The sequence below is a fragment of the Pleurodeles waltl genome, chromosome 11 (assembly GCF_031143425.1).
Source record: "Pleurodeles waltl isolate 20211129_DDA chromosome 11, aPleWal1.hap1.20221129, whole genome shotgun sequence".
Lineage (NCBI taxonomy): Eukaryota > Metazoa > Chordata > Amphibia > Caudata > Salamandridae > Pleurodeles > Pleurodeles waltl.
The window spans coordinates 422376077-422391544 of record NC_090450.1 but is presented as its reverse complement, the minus strand read 5'-3'; the positions used below and the strand labels follow the sequence as shown (position 1 = coordinate 422391544).

General features: G+C 46.4%; 1 protein-coding gene and 1 long non-coding RNA gene across 3 annotated transcripts in view; one reads left to right on the top strand and one right to left on the bottom strand.

Moving 5' to 3' along the window:
* SNORC (secondary ossification center associated regulator of chondrocyte maturation) overlaps nucleotides 1-15468 on the top strand; it is a 275466-nt gene that overhangs the window by 222319 nt on the left and 37679 nt on the right. Inside the window, exon 2 of one of the 2 annotated variants that reach the window (XM_069213779.1) lies at nucleotides 8146-8316. In XM_069213779.1, the coding sequence (XP_069069880.1) occupies nucleotides 8146-8316 (171 nt within the window). The remainder of the gene's footprint in view (nucleotides 1-8145; nucleotides 8317-15468) is intronic. The other variant, XM_069213780.1, reaches the window with a different exon arrangement.
* Nucleotides 1-15468, bottom strand: part of LOC138265764 (uncharacterized) — a 94699-nt gene that overhangs the window by 70994 nt on the left and 8237 nt on the right. Inside the window, exon 2 of the long non-coding RNA XR_011199416.1 lies at nucleotides 12811-12888. This is a non-coding gene — a long non-coding RNA (uncharacterized lncRNA). The remainder of the gene's footprint in view (nucleotides 1-12810; nucleotides 12889-15468) is intronic.

Genomic DNA, 15468 nt, shown 5'->3' with positions numbered 1-15468 from the left:
ATCAGGATGTCATCCGCATACAGGGAGACAATATGCTCGTCCGGGCCCCATTCAATCCCCTTACCCGCCCCCTCTCCCCGCAGCTGGGCCGCCCGGGGTTAAATCGCTAATGCAAACAGCAGCGGGGACAGCGGGCACCCCTGTCGGGTTCCGCGAAACACTGGGTACGCGCCCGAGATTGTCCCGCCCGTCCTCACTCTAGCCGTTGGAGACGAGTACAGCAGGTCCACCCATTTAACCCATTTCTCCCCAAGGCCCATTTTTAACATAGCTGCCCTCAGGTAGTCCCACCTAATCGAATCAAAAGCCTTTTCGAAATCCACCGCTAGTAAGACCCCGGCAGGGGGCTTCAACTCATCGGGCATGTACATTATAGAGAAAAGCCGCCTGAGGTTCAGGGAGGTGCTGCGTCCAGGGATAAAACCATTCTGGTCAGGATGTATCAATGTGGTCATGAGGGGGAGCAGCTGGTTGGCCATAATCTTGCTAAGTATCTTAAAATCACTGTTTAGCATCGATAACGGGCGGTAGTCAGTCACTGATGCTTCCCTATTGTTGGTTTTGGGGAGTGGCACTACCAGTGCCTCACGCAGTGTGTTAGGTAGTTCTCCACAATTCCACGCCTCTGCGTACATGTCCGCCAGCTCAGGAATCAGCAGGGTTTTATATTTTTTGTAGAAATCCATGGGGAGCCCGTCCGTACCGGGGGTCTTCCCAGGGGCCAGTTGTGTTATTGCCTCTTCTATTTCTTCCCTAGTCACTGGCCCCCCCAGGCTGTCTCTGACCACCGGGTCTAGCACTGCTAGAGGGATCTGTATTAGGAAATCATCTAGAGACTGTGTCTCCAATTCTTTAGGTCTTCTGTACAGGTACGTATAATACTCCCTGAATGCGTCATTAATAGGGCCTGGGTTAAGTCTGCGGTTCCCCCCTCTGTCCAATACATTCGTGATAGGCTCATTTCCTCCGCTCGGACGCACCAGCCATGCCAAGAGCTTCCCCGATCTGCCCTCCTCTGATTGTAGAGACGCTAGGTATCTTTGCATGTCATGGCATCTAAGCCTTTCCTCAGTTTGGGAGTGCTCCCTGCGGGCGCGGTCTTATTGTTCATCACCTTGTGTTGTTGGGCCTTGTCTCAGTTCCCCTTCGTGTATAATCTTCTCTAGGGCGGTTAGCTCTCTCTCTAGTGTATGCCTCACTCCTGCCGATTGCCCAAGGCAGAAACCCCTCGTCACCACTTTAAGCGTCTCCCATTCCACGGCCCTAGAAGAGGTGGATCCCTTGTTGGTCTCAATGTGTTCTGTCAGGTGGCAACGGAGCGCTTCCCTGTACGCCTGGTCCTCCAGTGCCGCAGGGGCCAACTTCCAAGAAGGTGTAGGGGGTCTGTCCTGTGGCACCCTCAGTGTTAACAGTAGTGGGTTGTGATCTGATATTGTGCGGGCCAGGTATTCGGAGTGGGTCACGCCTCATGCCAGGCCCGCAGTGCAGACTACCCTATCAATTCTGGTGTGTACTCGATCGAGGCCTGAGTAAAATGAGTAGTCCCTAACGTCCGTGTGTCGCATCCGCCAGACGTCCACTAAACCCCAGGTGCTCATCCACTCCACCAGCCTTTGAGCTATCTTAATTGATGTCGCCCCTTGTAGCGGCGGGGTGGATCTATCCATATCTATGTCCAATACTGCGTTGAAGTCCCCACCTATTAGTACTTCCCCAGTGCGTTGTCGGGTGAGGTGTCTTGATAGGCCTGTCATGAATGAAGTCTGGTCCTGATTAGGGGCATAAATGCAACCCAACACTAATGGGGTCCCATGCAGTTTCCCCTCCAATATCACGAACCTACCATCTTTGTCTATGTTGGAAGAATCAACCGTTAGGGGGACACCCGCTCTTATCCAAATTAGTACGCCTCTTGCATAAGCTGAACATTCTGTGGCGAACACCTGCCCCCTCCATCTACGCCTTAGTTTCTCACCCTCCCCCGGTGCCAGGTGGGTCTCCTGTAGCATTGCTATCTGCACTTTCCTTCTTTTAAGGAAGGACAGGATTCTGTGTCTTTTGGCCGGAGTGCCCATCCCCCTGACATTCCAGGTTATGAAATTGTAGTCAGCCATTTTAATCCTGTACTCTGGTGAGAACGGGCCCGGTGCACCCGGGGCACCGGCCGAAGCCCGCACACGCCCGCACCCCTATAGTGTACTGATGTCACCACCGATCTTGCCAACTGAACTCGTATCTGTAAACCCCAACTCCCCATCCCCAGGGCGCCTCCGGAACTGCAGGTGGCCCAGCAAACTGTGCAACAGTGCAACTGGTTTAAAAACATAACTGTCCTATTCGCCAGCCGAATCTGCAGGCGAAAGTCAAGTCTAGGGGGGTGGCCAGGTCCGGAGGGGCCACATGTTTACTCACAGTGTGCCAAGTTCCCAGGTGCTGCTACTGTTCTGGACTATCAGAGTTCGTCTGCCGTTTGAGGTGTCACTCTCGGGGCGCAGGCCAAGCTCCCCGATTCTCCAGCGGAGGACATCACTGTGTCGTCAGACTCCACCTCAGAGCCATCTTGGGGGGACGTCTCTCCACCCACTCGGGCCGCCGCCTCGAGGGCTGCCTTCCTGCCCGTTTCTCTTTGCGTTTGTGTTGGCGCTAGTTGAGGGCGATCCCTGGGTCTCTTCCCCCTCGGGGCTCGGCGGGGCCTTCCCGCACTGGATTTCCCACGGGCGGCTTGATCCGTGTGGGACCCGTGCCTTTCGAGCCACTCCCATGCCTCCTCTGGGGATTGGAAAAATGTGGATTTCCCATCCATAATCACTCTTAGTCGTGCTGGGAATAGTAACGAGTACTGGATCCCTTCGTCTCGCAAGGCTCTTTTTACCGCTAGAAATGAAGCTCGTTTGTTTTGGACTTCTAGTGTAAAGTCTGGGAACAGTGTCACTTCTCCGTTTGCCACTCTGAAAGGGCCCGTCTCTCTGGCTTTCTGTAGAAGGATGTCCCTGTCTCTATAGTGTAGGAGCTTAGCGATTACCGCACGGGGCGGCCTGCCAGGGGCAAGGGGCCTCGCCGGTACACGGTGCGCTCGTTCCAGTGTGTAGAAAGGAGTCAGGCATCCAGGTGCCACCACCGTGCTGAGCCACTTCCCCAGGAATTCCACCATGTTCGACCCCTCTGACCCCTCAGGAAGGCCCGCCACTCGCACATTGTTCCTTCTGTTTCTTCCCTCTGCATCTTCAGCCCGTTGTTCGAGTCTTGTCACTCTGTCAGTCAGGGAAGCAACCTCAGCCGTCGTGTCTTTCTGTCTTGGCGCGATGTCTGCCAGTGAAGCTTCTGTCGCTTTGACTCTGTCTACCAGCTTATGGTGTTCCGCCCTTAGGAGCCCCACCTCAATTGCCACTTGGTTGATGTTGTGCTGCAATGTCGACTTTGTGTCCTCTATTGCTCCCAGTATCTTGTCTAGGGTATCTTGTACTTTGGTTTGTGACTGACTCTGTGCGTCCGCTTCTTCGCCCCCAGCAGGCGTCATGTGGTCCATGGCTCTGTACTTGTGGCGGCCCTTGGGGGGCATCAGACCGGCAGGGGGGTGTACCACGGTTGGCACTGCCAGCAGTCCGGTCTTCTTTGTGCGTTCTGCTATTGGTCTGTCTCTCCGTTTTGGTCTCCAAAGGTTTAGTTCCTGTTCGCAGATATCCCCAGATCGAGTTCCAAGCGCCCCGCCGGCTAGTTCCGGCGTCTAGTTGCGGAGACAGTGGGTTCCATGCCCGTCTACGGTTGCCGGTTGTCACCCCCTTCGATGGCGTGTCTCTTGCTCATTGCTCCTGCCGGGCATATCCTTTTTGCAATCAGGATCGGGCGCTCGCCACAGCCTCCGTTCGACCGTCTCCCTGTGCAGGGCATTCGTCCGTTCCCCAGCGCTTCGTCCTTTGCTGTAGACTTGTTTAGGTTCGCGCACAGTGGCCCCATTCAGGGGTCGGTGGTGCTCCCAGGTGTTCAGCCGCTTTCTTGGTTTCTCATTTTGGGCGGACGCTTTCCCCTGTTTTGTTGAGTGGGCCCCTTTCAAAGCGGAACTTCTGTGGCCCTAGCCCCCCTTTGCGAGACCTCTTAATTGGCCCCCACAGGAGTCGGGGTGCCGCAGGTTCAATATTGCTCTCCAAAGTTCTGATCGGGCCCAGTGCGTCCCGCTCCAATCGGGGCTGGAGGCCTATGACCGTGACTGCCTCCCTGCCTCCAGGTAGGGATTGTTCTTTGGGGTGGGGCCCCTCTGTGGCCTCCCGACCTTGCCAGGCATCTCGGGGGTCCTCACCCCGGCTGTTGGGCCCAGGCGCGACCGCCGCCACACACGGGCCGCCCAATCCGATCCCAGGGCGGCCCGCAGCTTCACGCTAGGCCAAGGTCCCCCAAAGGGGGATGGGCCGCAAACCTCTTCCCGCGTCGGGCGGCCCGCCTCTGTCCCTCGCTCAGCTCCGTCCCGCGGTGAAAGATCGATCGCGTCGGCAGTCCGCTGCTCGTGCTCAGGTGAGAAATAGCCCGGGCTGGCGCGTTTAATAGGATTTTTGGCCCCGGCCCCTCCGGAGCCCGAGAATTAGACATGCGCCATGCTCTGCACTTTGGCCACGCCCCCCAAATTCTCCATCTTCATAACTCTCAAATCACCACTTGCCTCTCCAGACATGTATTTTCACTTTCTTGGACATATTTACTTTCATCTCTGTTCCACCACAAATAGATCTCACCCACTCACCTGTAACCACTGCATGTCATGTGATGACATTCTGACACAGTGTACCTCCTTCGTACACTTTCACACAATTACAACTGGCACATATGTGACCATCGTTCTGTGTGCTCTGCAGAGAGGCCAAGGATTGGATGATAATGTGATCTGAACATTTTTATAACCAATAGGCACTGTGAGATACTCACACTGGCTTTAGTCTCAAATCCAGAGTTTACAATCGGGCCCGTTTTAATTACAAACCCACAATCTGAACTGACAGCTCTAGGTGACTCAGTTACTAGTATGCACTACAAGAGAATCATTTATTTCATAAAACAACAATATAAATGCAAGATCTGTAAAATTCAAATAGTTAGGTAATGTTGGAAGAAGTAAAACATGCCAAGTGTATACAGAAACTGCATCGCTCACATGGATTATTTTAAGAGTTTTTATAGTCATTGTTGAGAAATCAATGGTATTTTTGCCTGTAGTGTTAAGGATATTAATATAGAGCCCAAAGGAGACCAGTTTTAAAGCCCTGCTGCTGGGCGGTGTCTCAATGATTGTGACCAGCTTCCTCGGCTGCAAGGAGTGGGCCTCACCTGACTGGTCTCAGTGATTTGGTCGGGGCCTTCCTGATGTTTTCATGGCAGAGAAATGTGTTTTGTGTACTCAGTGCCCGCCTACACCCCCCTGAGGAGAGTGGCATGCTTATTGAGATGCTCATCAGCAGTACGTCCCAGTCGCATCACCATTTTGGAGAGCAGCCCGGGGAGACATGAAAGCATGACAGCCACACTTTCAATTGTGCTCACCTATGTGGGCTCATTGTCGTTATTCTGTTTATGACAACTAGCCCCTCTGCCTTTCAGTGGTGTTACAAGCACTATGAGCTGGTTTCCTTTCTCGTGCCACATCTACCAGGGCCAGCTTAGCCATCACTGAATTAGCCTAGGTATATCGAGCGGCACATAGTCAGCAATTTAAAAAAAATCACACATTTCCAAAACCACTAGGTCTCGCCTATGAGAGAGGTTCGCTCCACAAATGTCTTTTGTTCATGCTGTACAGCAGTGGTTCCCAACATTCTGAATTCTGTGGGCTCCCACTCTATCAATACTGGAACTCGGGGACCCCCACTGAATCATTATGGAAATCCGGGACCCCCCCCCCTCACCCACTGACTCATTACTGAAAGCTGGAGACCTAATCTGATTATATTATTTAATTTTTTAAGCAGTTGCGGACCCCCTGAGGAGGGTTCGTGAACCCCCAGGGTCCTCGGACCACAGGTTGGGAATCACTGCTGTACAGCTTCAGCAAAAATACTAGAAAGTATGAAAAAAAAGACCTCTAGACCACAATTACACATCCTAGCAACACTAAACTGACGTGCCTCTTTTTTTATTTACCAATCCAAAACAGATCTGTAAATAAAAGAAAAAAGAAGTACTGCAGCAGCGCCTTTTCGGTATAAAGTGATTTTTAAAATGTAATTTAAAAAAATAGGACAGATGGGATGTTGGGCAATGCAGAAGCAACACACGAGAGAGAGACAGATATACAGAGGACGGGGAGCACAGGGGGTAGAAGCACATGGGTGAGAGAGTAAAAAAGCACTAGGGGAGGGGAGCACAGAACGGAGTGAGAGGGAGAGAACTGGCAAACATATGTACTTGCATAGAGTGACTAGGCAATATGAAAAAATAGTTCTCCACAAGTGAAGGATAAGAGTGAACAGATACAAGTAAAGAGGCAATTCTTCGGGGGAGGTACAAACACAAGATGGCCAAATCAAGCAATTGAATAAGAAGCACACAAAGGAAATTAACAATAAAGCCAAACAGTAGTAAGCAATGGGTGGCCTTTAAGACAAATGTATGTTCTTGGTAAATTGACAATTTGGTCTTTTTCTACCACACAGCAGTGCTGTCTCGTAGGCTGGACCTAAAAACTAGTTCGGAGCTGGTCCTAGTTACCGACCTTTCAATCCCCAGTCACATTGTCGAGCAGTCAGTCTCCCCTAAAGCTATGTAAAAGCAGATATTATTAGACTGACAACAACGTTCTCTTTTAATTATTTTCTATTAATTCTCTAATTGTTTTGCTGCAAACGTAAAGCCAAAATACGAGCAAAGTTATCAGATGTTAGTGCCTCAACGCCCGGAACCATGGGCCATGATATGCATTACAGTTTCCCCTGCTCAGTGCAACATTTCTCTGCATACTATCAGGCTCCGTGGAAAGAGTGTTCACTTACGGCACGGTTTTGTGCCACCATTACTCAGCTGGGTATTTTCACTTGCAATAGCTTGTTGCTCTTTGACATAGGGTGCATGTAATTTGCTAGTTGTTTATTTTGTTAAAGGTCAAACATTTGAGTAGGGGACTGCCAATTTAAAAATAAAAAAAACACAAAGTGAGAGGAAGGGGCAGGGCTTCAAGGCACTTCCGCCATCTAACACACTAACCACCTTCATTCCCAAAAATAAATACATAAATAATAAAAATAAAAGCTTGCTGAGGCTACAGTCGATATCCGGGGGGATTTCCCAAAACCACTAATTAACATGGCTGTGCAAAGACTCTAAAGAAGAGATGAAAACCTACACAGTGCAGGGGTTTCCATGCCTCATTCCACCGTGTAATATCAACTTTTCACCAGTAAATAGTGTGAAGGAGCATGATATTGTGTGCCACACACTTGCACTGTGTGATTCGGTAGGACACACTAGCGCCTGCAAAAATTGCAGTGTTTCATATTTTCAGAGAGTTGCCCATTGATGATGTCGTAGACCACACCTGTAACAAAATGATGTCTTAGTAAGACATGAAGCATTGTGCCTTAGCTCAAACATGAGCAACAAGTAGTGTCTTGCACCAGCTGTGTACTCTAGATACACCCTCTAGCACAAATATGCAAGGGATTCCAGCTGGCCAAGGGTGAGTCAATTAAGGTGTCATTTTATGGAAACTACACGCTAGGTATGAGTCTATTGCTTGGCATGCCCGTTTTTGTTGTGGCTTGTTTCATTTGGCGGTAGGATTCCAGGCACAGCCAAGTCATATTAGATTATTAGCGTTGGGCTTGCCTGGAGTCCTAGGGTATTTGCGCTATTCCTACCCTGTTACACCCTATTTCCTTACACTGTAGGGGGCTTGGCACTCTGTGACGCAAAGAGATTTGGTGCTATGCCATGAGTGCAGTGTCGCCTGACCTTACTTGGGGCACGAGCAGAGCCTCAAAATTGTCGACGTCCAGTCAGGAGGTCTGGAAAATCTAATTTAGATTAAATTCAGAACTAATGTGTAAATGATGTATCAGGTGGTAAATGACATACTTCTGTAGGTGCCGATGAAATTAACCCTTTGGAAGCTCTGCCTTTTCTCCAATACTAGTATAAATTACTATGTACTTCCTGTCTTTCTACCAGCAGAATACCCACAGGACCCGTCTCCTACGCTGTGGAATGAACCCCCAGAAATTCCATCTGGAGCAGGACCCATTGGCCCCACAACAGTGCACTCAGAAATGACAGGTGTTCCAGCTTACACCGCTGACAGCAACATAGAGGACACCACCCACTTGCTGGAAAATGGGGATGGTATGTACTCCGGGCGGCGAGGCCACGAGTTGGCTGCATGCTGGCAGTCTTATTTGTATGTCAAGTAATAAAATAGGAAGCTCTTTAAACCTGGGTACCACCAATGGAGAAACATTGGTTCCTACGGATTCATATGGTGAAAATGATTGATTACGAGAAAATAATAGCACATGTGCAGGGCGAAACCAAAAACACTCACTACATTATTTCTACCACTTTTAGAATGGACAGTAATTCGCTATATATTTTTCAAGGTACTTTATCAGCTGTCCAGACAGTCCTCTTGTCGTGTTGAAGACCACATTTTCAAAAAAATCATTGGCAGATACAGCAGGCCTAGCATTGGTTTCCAGCCTTCTGGCTTGGTCAATGTCTGTTTTTTCCAAAATGTCTTTGTTGAAGAAGTTGTTGTGCCCTCATCAATCAAGACAAAAAAATACTGCCTAAAAATATTTTTGGGTCTCAAAAAGCACACAGTGTCACAGTATTCCATGCACTGAAAGGGACTACTTTTTGCTAGATGTGATCCTTGTGAAAGTGCAGAATGCAATCACTTACAGTGAAGTTAGCCAATTCTTGAAGGGGCTTGACCCTTCACCCCATGGTGTATTCTGTAGATGGTGGAAGAAAAATGTGAATGACACAATAACAGACATATGGATGAAGAGGGCTAACTAGAAGCCCTTCTAAGTAAGTATATTACACATAAAAGTTTAGTAAAATCAAAACATTTTGGGTATTATAAAGTGGTGTTAAAAGTCAACAGAATGTGATGTGGACTTACACTGAGCTAAGGATTGTGTTATATTGGAACTGACCAATTACCTTCCTTTTTGATGCAATCAATTTCGCAGCCAAATTCTGTCAAATTTCACATGTTCATAACTACGTGCAGCTAATTTTTAAATTGTTAGAGCACTGCAGCTTCCTGCTGCTTGATCTCTTTACCATTTCTGTATAAATACATTTTTAATAATTTTTGAATTCTAATTCTAAAACTATTAAATGTAATACTTTAAATTCGTTATTTTATTTTCAAAATCAATTACGTGTTATTATATTGCTAAACATGTTAAATATAATTATTCCTTCATTTGAATTAATTGTATATTCAATAAGTCATCAATTTACATTTAATTAATAACTTTATTTTCATTCAAAATATATAACATATCACTAATAATTAGCAATACTAAAATGTACTACTTTTGTAAATCAGTTCTTTTTCAATCTTGTACAATTTTCAAATTCAATATTTTCCTGGCTAGACTGACATTGAGGCTAACGCTCGATCGAACTAAGCACATTCACCCTCCCCTACAGGGGAGTAGATTTAGTTGTCAAAGTCAGAAGTGAAAGCTATCTGTGACATCCCAGTGCTCAACTGGATCCAGTGATCCAGTACCATCTCTGGGATTGTATGCTGTTTCGAAGTAGCATCCAAACCAATGCCAGAGCTATACTGTAACATTGTAAAGCAGGAAGAGAAAAAATTGCCCAGATTGGTAAAGAGAATTCTGAATCAAGTATAGATCCTCTGTTCAAGAATATTTTAATGCAAAGGAAAATGGACACCAGAATGAGTGAATTGTAACAATATGAAACCTGCATCTTGCTACAGCACTCAAATATATTGATTGTGAAATCAATGATCTTTCAATAAAAGTTAATCAACATGTCAAAGATTGCAATACCTGACAAATACAAGAAACACGTACTACATGCAACTCATAACCAGCATATACTCAGATCAAGAGCGGACGTTAAATTCGAATTGGTCAATCAATGTTGAGATTCATAGTAATAAAGATGTCCATTCATATAGAGGCGGCTCCTTCGCTAGGGTGGAGGAGCGTCGCCCCCCTCGCCAACAGCAGCAGCTGAAAACCCTTTAATACAAAACGATGATAAATTATGTTGTGCACTTCTCTCAGAGTGCATGTGTGTTTGGCTGGCCATCTTGGGCCAGCCAAACACACATGCTCAGTAGGCTCTCTCCTGCCTGGTACTCTATTGCCAGGCTAGAGAGAGCAGGCACAGGCTGCCAGTCTGCCTTGAGCACCCTGGCTGGGTGCTCCCAGCCAATCCTGACGCTGCTCTGAGCAGCATAAGGATTGGCCACAGGGCAATTATTATTATTTTATTTTATTTCTCCTCCCCCGCCACGGAGTTGGATCAAGCCTATCATCTTGTTACTGCTGAAGATTACAAGTGTATCAGTACAAGGCAAGATACGATCAGAGAGTAAAGCAACAAGACTTGTTTCCTTATCTGAAACCTCAGGGACATAACAGGCTTCCAAGAACCCTGCATCTGGACGGCCATCTGTGAGTCCGTTGTACCAGATGGTGCCACCCCAGTCTGAGACCCTTGGAAGTGGGTCTAAGATGCTCTGCCACCTGTGGTTAAAGCAGAACTGGCATCTCCTCTGCTGCGCAGGGCAAACCGGAGGAGAACCGACGCATCACTGCCACTAACTACGTGGACTGAATCTGCTGCAAAGACTAGCAATTTCCTACGTAGTCTTCATCGCCTTCAGAACCGTTGCTGAGTGACACTTCCCCAGCACAGGCCCTCGCATTCCCCATCGACAGCAGCGTCAATGACTATGCTGGACTCGGCATCGCAGCCTAACAGCTCTTTGGAACTGATGCATTGCCCTGATTGCGTGTCGCATCCCTGACACTGGACTTCACATCCCAAGCCCAGTCAACGGGATCCTCGATGTCCACATAACAGGACCTTGCATTGCATCTGGGAACTGATGCATAGTCTCGGCTGTATGAGGCATCTTCAATGTAGATCCATGCAACGCACTACAAACCAGGATTGAAGTTACTCTTTGCTCTACGGGCCTAACTGGGTCCCTGTACCTGGCCCCCACTTCATCACAGTTCACCTAAACTTGTGACTTTGTTCCCGTTCGGCTCGACCAGATATATATAGTTGGTGCTTTATTCCTTTTGGTGCTATTATTTGAAAAACTTTAAAATCTAACATCCCTGGTTCTACTGATTGAATTTTTGTTGTTTTGGTCTTGTTTTATTTATTAAATTAAGATCTATTTTCCTAACCTGGTGTGGGATCCTTTTTGTGTGCTATTTTTGCTATTTTACTGTTTAAAGTGCTGCACAAATATTTTACACGTTGCCTCTAAGTAAACCTGACAGCTTTGTTCCAAGCTACCAGGCGGTTAAACACAAGTTAATTTCGGGTTTGCTTGTGCCTTACTGGGGCAAAGATTGTGGTTGCTGCTTGACCAGGGCTCATCCCCAGTCAACCAACAACCCAGTTTCTTACACTACAAGCCCAAACTGAGGGAGGGAGCACACTGTCTCACATCCCAGCATTCAGTTCACCCCAATCCATTTTGGTAAATGCAGTGCTTGCTAAAATGCACTTCAGTGAGACAGTCTTTAGTTTTTCACCCTCCTTGGTGCAGCCAGTGTTATGTATCTCTGGACACGTTTCAGGGTAGTTGTCCTTCTTCAGTAAAGAATAACACATTGTTTTGGGGGTGCTAAATATGCTGCCCAAAGTTTTCTCAGGTCTCTGTAACACTCACTGGGTGCAGGTGGATCAGACAGAGTTTGTCAGCTCAGTAGCTCAAGAGAACCTTTTTGAAGAAAAAAAGAGGGTGGGAGCACACTGCCTAATATCCCAGCACTCAGTTTGGCCAATACATCATGGTAAATGCAGTGCATGATAAGACTTACTTCAGTGACAGTCTTTAGTTTTTCATCATTGTTGATGCAGCCACTGCTGTGTGTCTCTAAACATGTTTCAGGATTGCTGTCCTTCAGTATAGAGTAACACGTAATTTTGGGTGTGCTGGAAATGCTACCCAAAATCTTCTCAGGTTTCTGAACCTTTCATTGGGTGCAGGTGCATCAACCAGAGATCGTCAGCGGATTAGCTCAAGTGTGCCTTGTCTAACAAAAAGAGGGTGGGAGCACACTGCCTCCCATCCCAGCACTCAGTTTGCCCCAGTGCATTATGGTAAATGCAGTGCATAGTACTTATTTCAGTGACACTCTTTAGTTTTTCACCTTTATTGGTGCAGACAGTGAAGAGTATTTCTAGACACATGTTTCTAGATAGCTGACCCTCTTCAGTAGAGAGTAACACACCATTTTAGTGGTACTTGAAGTGCATCAAATCCAGACTGTGGCTATATGTGGTGAAACTATCTGCTCAACTATGACCATAAATTCTATCTGTTGTAGTCTCTGTTCAGGGATTGATCGAGGAGAAATAGAATTTTGTCTCAGTTCTTTGCAAATTGTTGGCATCTATTAAAAGATGTTGCCCACTGCCTACATGTGGTATGAGCCTGGCTCTGACATATAGGTGGTCATTTTTGTTAAATTGTGGGTATCTATGACATCATGATGCTCACCCTTGGTACACAGTTTACAGTGCCATAATAGTGGTACTTTCTAGCATATTGTGAGCATCCATTGCCTGAAGTTGTCAAGATTCATCACCACTAACCTGTAGATCCATATGTTGCTGCAGAAGAACAGGGAAACCAGTCGACTGTGCAGAGTTTTTCCAAAACTGTGCTTGGCGCTGATGGCGACGAGAAGGAAAGGAGAATAGGGATATTAGAAGAAGATGCACATAGTTTGAAACCACACAGCTCATCTCGTCAGATGGAGGTTATCTTGAATTTTCTGCCATCTCTCATGAGTGGTGGCTTGTTTTATACTGAAAAGAATACACAACTGCTATGATTCTCTGCTCTTACATCATTTAAAAATACACAGAGATTTTTTATTTCTAGATGGATTTCTCCTGAATGGTAACATTTTACAGTCAATGAGACATACTCAAGGTTTACTCTGCTAACTGCTACACTATGGTACACATTAAACATATGAATAGCGCAGTACCTTTGTCATGTAAGAGCCAAAATAATTATGAGACTGGCCTTGTTTTATATCCTATATAATTTGTTAATGTTCAATTATCATACAGATTAGAAACGAAAGTTCACCTAGTATCTGCATATAACACTGCATAGGTCCAAGAGACAGTTGTTACAGCATAACGTTGAGGGTATAACAGAATCTAACTGTGACAAGAATCCCAATCAATCAATCAATCGGGGGTTTCTTTCTGAGCATGAGCTTGTCAACCCGGGGGCGGGGGGTTCCAGGTGCTGGTTTGGTGCTGCAGGCCCAGCCTGGCTTTCGGAGGTGGTGGTCGAACAGCCAGGTCTTGAGCTGCTTTCTGAAGTCTTTCAGGGAGGGGGACGTGTGAAGGTGGGTGGGAAGGCTGTTCCAGGACTTGGCTGCGAGGTAGGAGAAGGAACGTCCTCTGAAGCATTCGTGGTGGATGCGTGGGGTGTGGGCCAGTGCGAGGGTGGCTGAACGGAGTTCTCTAGTCGGTTGGTGGAACGAGAGGTGGTTGCTCTGTGACAGGCCTTGTATGCATGCATGAGGCATTTAAAGAGGCATCTTTGCTGTACAGGGAGCCAGTGGAGGGTCCTGAGGTGGGGAGTGACGCTAATTATTCTGGAGAGGTCGAGGATGAGTCTTGCTGTGGCGTTTTGGATGATCTGCAGGCGAGTTAAGAGCTGTTTGATGATTCGGATGTAGAGTGTGTTGCCGTAGTGGATGCTACTAGAGATGAGGGCTGGGTAACTGTCCTCCTCTGGAGATGGGTAGCTAGCAAAAAAAAATCTTGTAGAGCATGCGAAGGATATTGAAGCATGCCGAGGAAGCAGCATTGATTTGTTGTTTCATGGTCAGGTGGGTGTCCAGGATGATCCTTAGGTAACATGCGTGGTTGGTGGGTTCAGATGGAGAGCCGAGGGCGGCGGGCTACCACAACTGATTCCAGGGGTTATCCAAGCAGGTAATATCTAACACAATCCAAGCAAGTAATATCTAACACTCCTGCTGGAGCACACATGGAAGCAATGGTCAGTTCTCTCCTGGATCTTTTAGAGTGTTGGGGGACAAGGAGTTAAGTATTAAATTCAAATTTTCAATTTTGTGAACCCATTTGGCTACACAAAAAGCACCAGGAACCAGTAATAACGTTTAGTAGATTTATTACATATTAGAAATCATTCCATAAATGAGCATATCTAAATTAGGTTATAGAGATACAGAATCAAAATTGGCAAGCTGAAACACCAAAACAGATTTCGTCTTTTTAATATAAGGCATATAAAGAGTACAGTCACTAAAATGGAAAAACTAAGGAACAAGAACTGACATTCAATAAAATAATTCAAGTTCCTTCTACGCTGCACAAATTGAAATAAGAAAATCTGGTTAGTTTCTATCCCAAATACAGCTAAATTCAAGGGCCTTGGGACAAAGCAGAGTAGGTGTCAGCATTGCAAAGACACCAGTAAAAGTCTTCAGAAAGTACAGAATCCAGTGTTAGCATGAAGCTATGCACTGTAAGGACAAGGGATTAAGAGGTCTGCACCGCTCAGAATCTAAAAAACTATTCTGCTGAAATTCTAGCAGTGTGGAAAGTTCCAGGAGCATCTGTATCTGCTGAACACATCATCAGAAACCCAATTAATTCTCCTTCTCATAGAGCGAACTTGCACCATGAAGAGATTCCCCCAGCCCACAGAACACTAACCAACAGGTCAGCCTTGAGGTTCTTCTTCCCAGATAGTAAATGAATGGGAGGCGCACCTAATCATCCAGTCCGTGTCAAGGTCTTCTTGTTTGGCCTTTCTATCTCTAATATACAATACTCCTTTCAAGCCTGTGCACCTGCAAAGGAAAATACGTGAAGTACACAAAAAGCATTTTATGTGTTAAAACAAAGGCCTACTCAGGCTAACTTAGAAAAGCACCATCAATAGGCATGTTAAACATTTGATTATAACTGTAGGCATAACATGAAATAAATGTAAAACAAGAGCAAATAAAGACATGCCACATATGCAATGTGCTTTTCAATAAATGTAACATGTTGTTATGTAAATGTAAATATAAATGGGAACTACAAATTTCATGCTAAAGCTAAATATTGGAACTCATACGTATAAATGAAACCTAAATTTTACAGCGAATGCACTTTTAAAAATATAGTTGATGCTTTACATTAATGAGGTAAAGTTACAGTGTCTATGATGTCAATTACATTGTCAAGTTACTTTTGTAGTGCTTGGGCCGG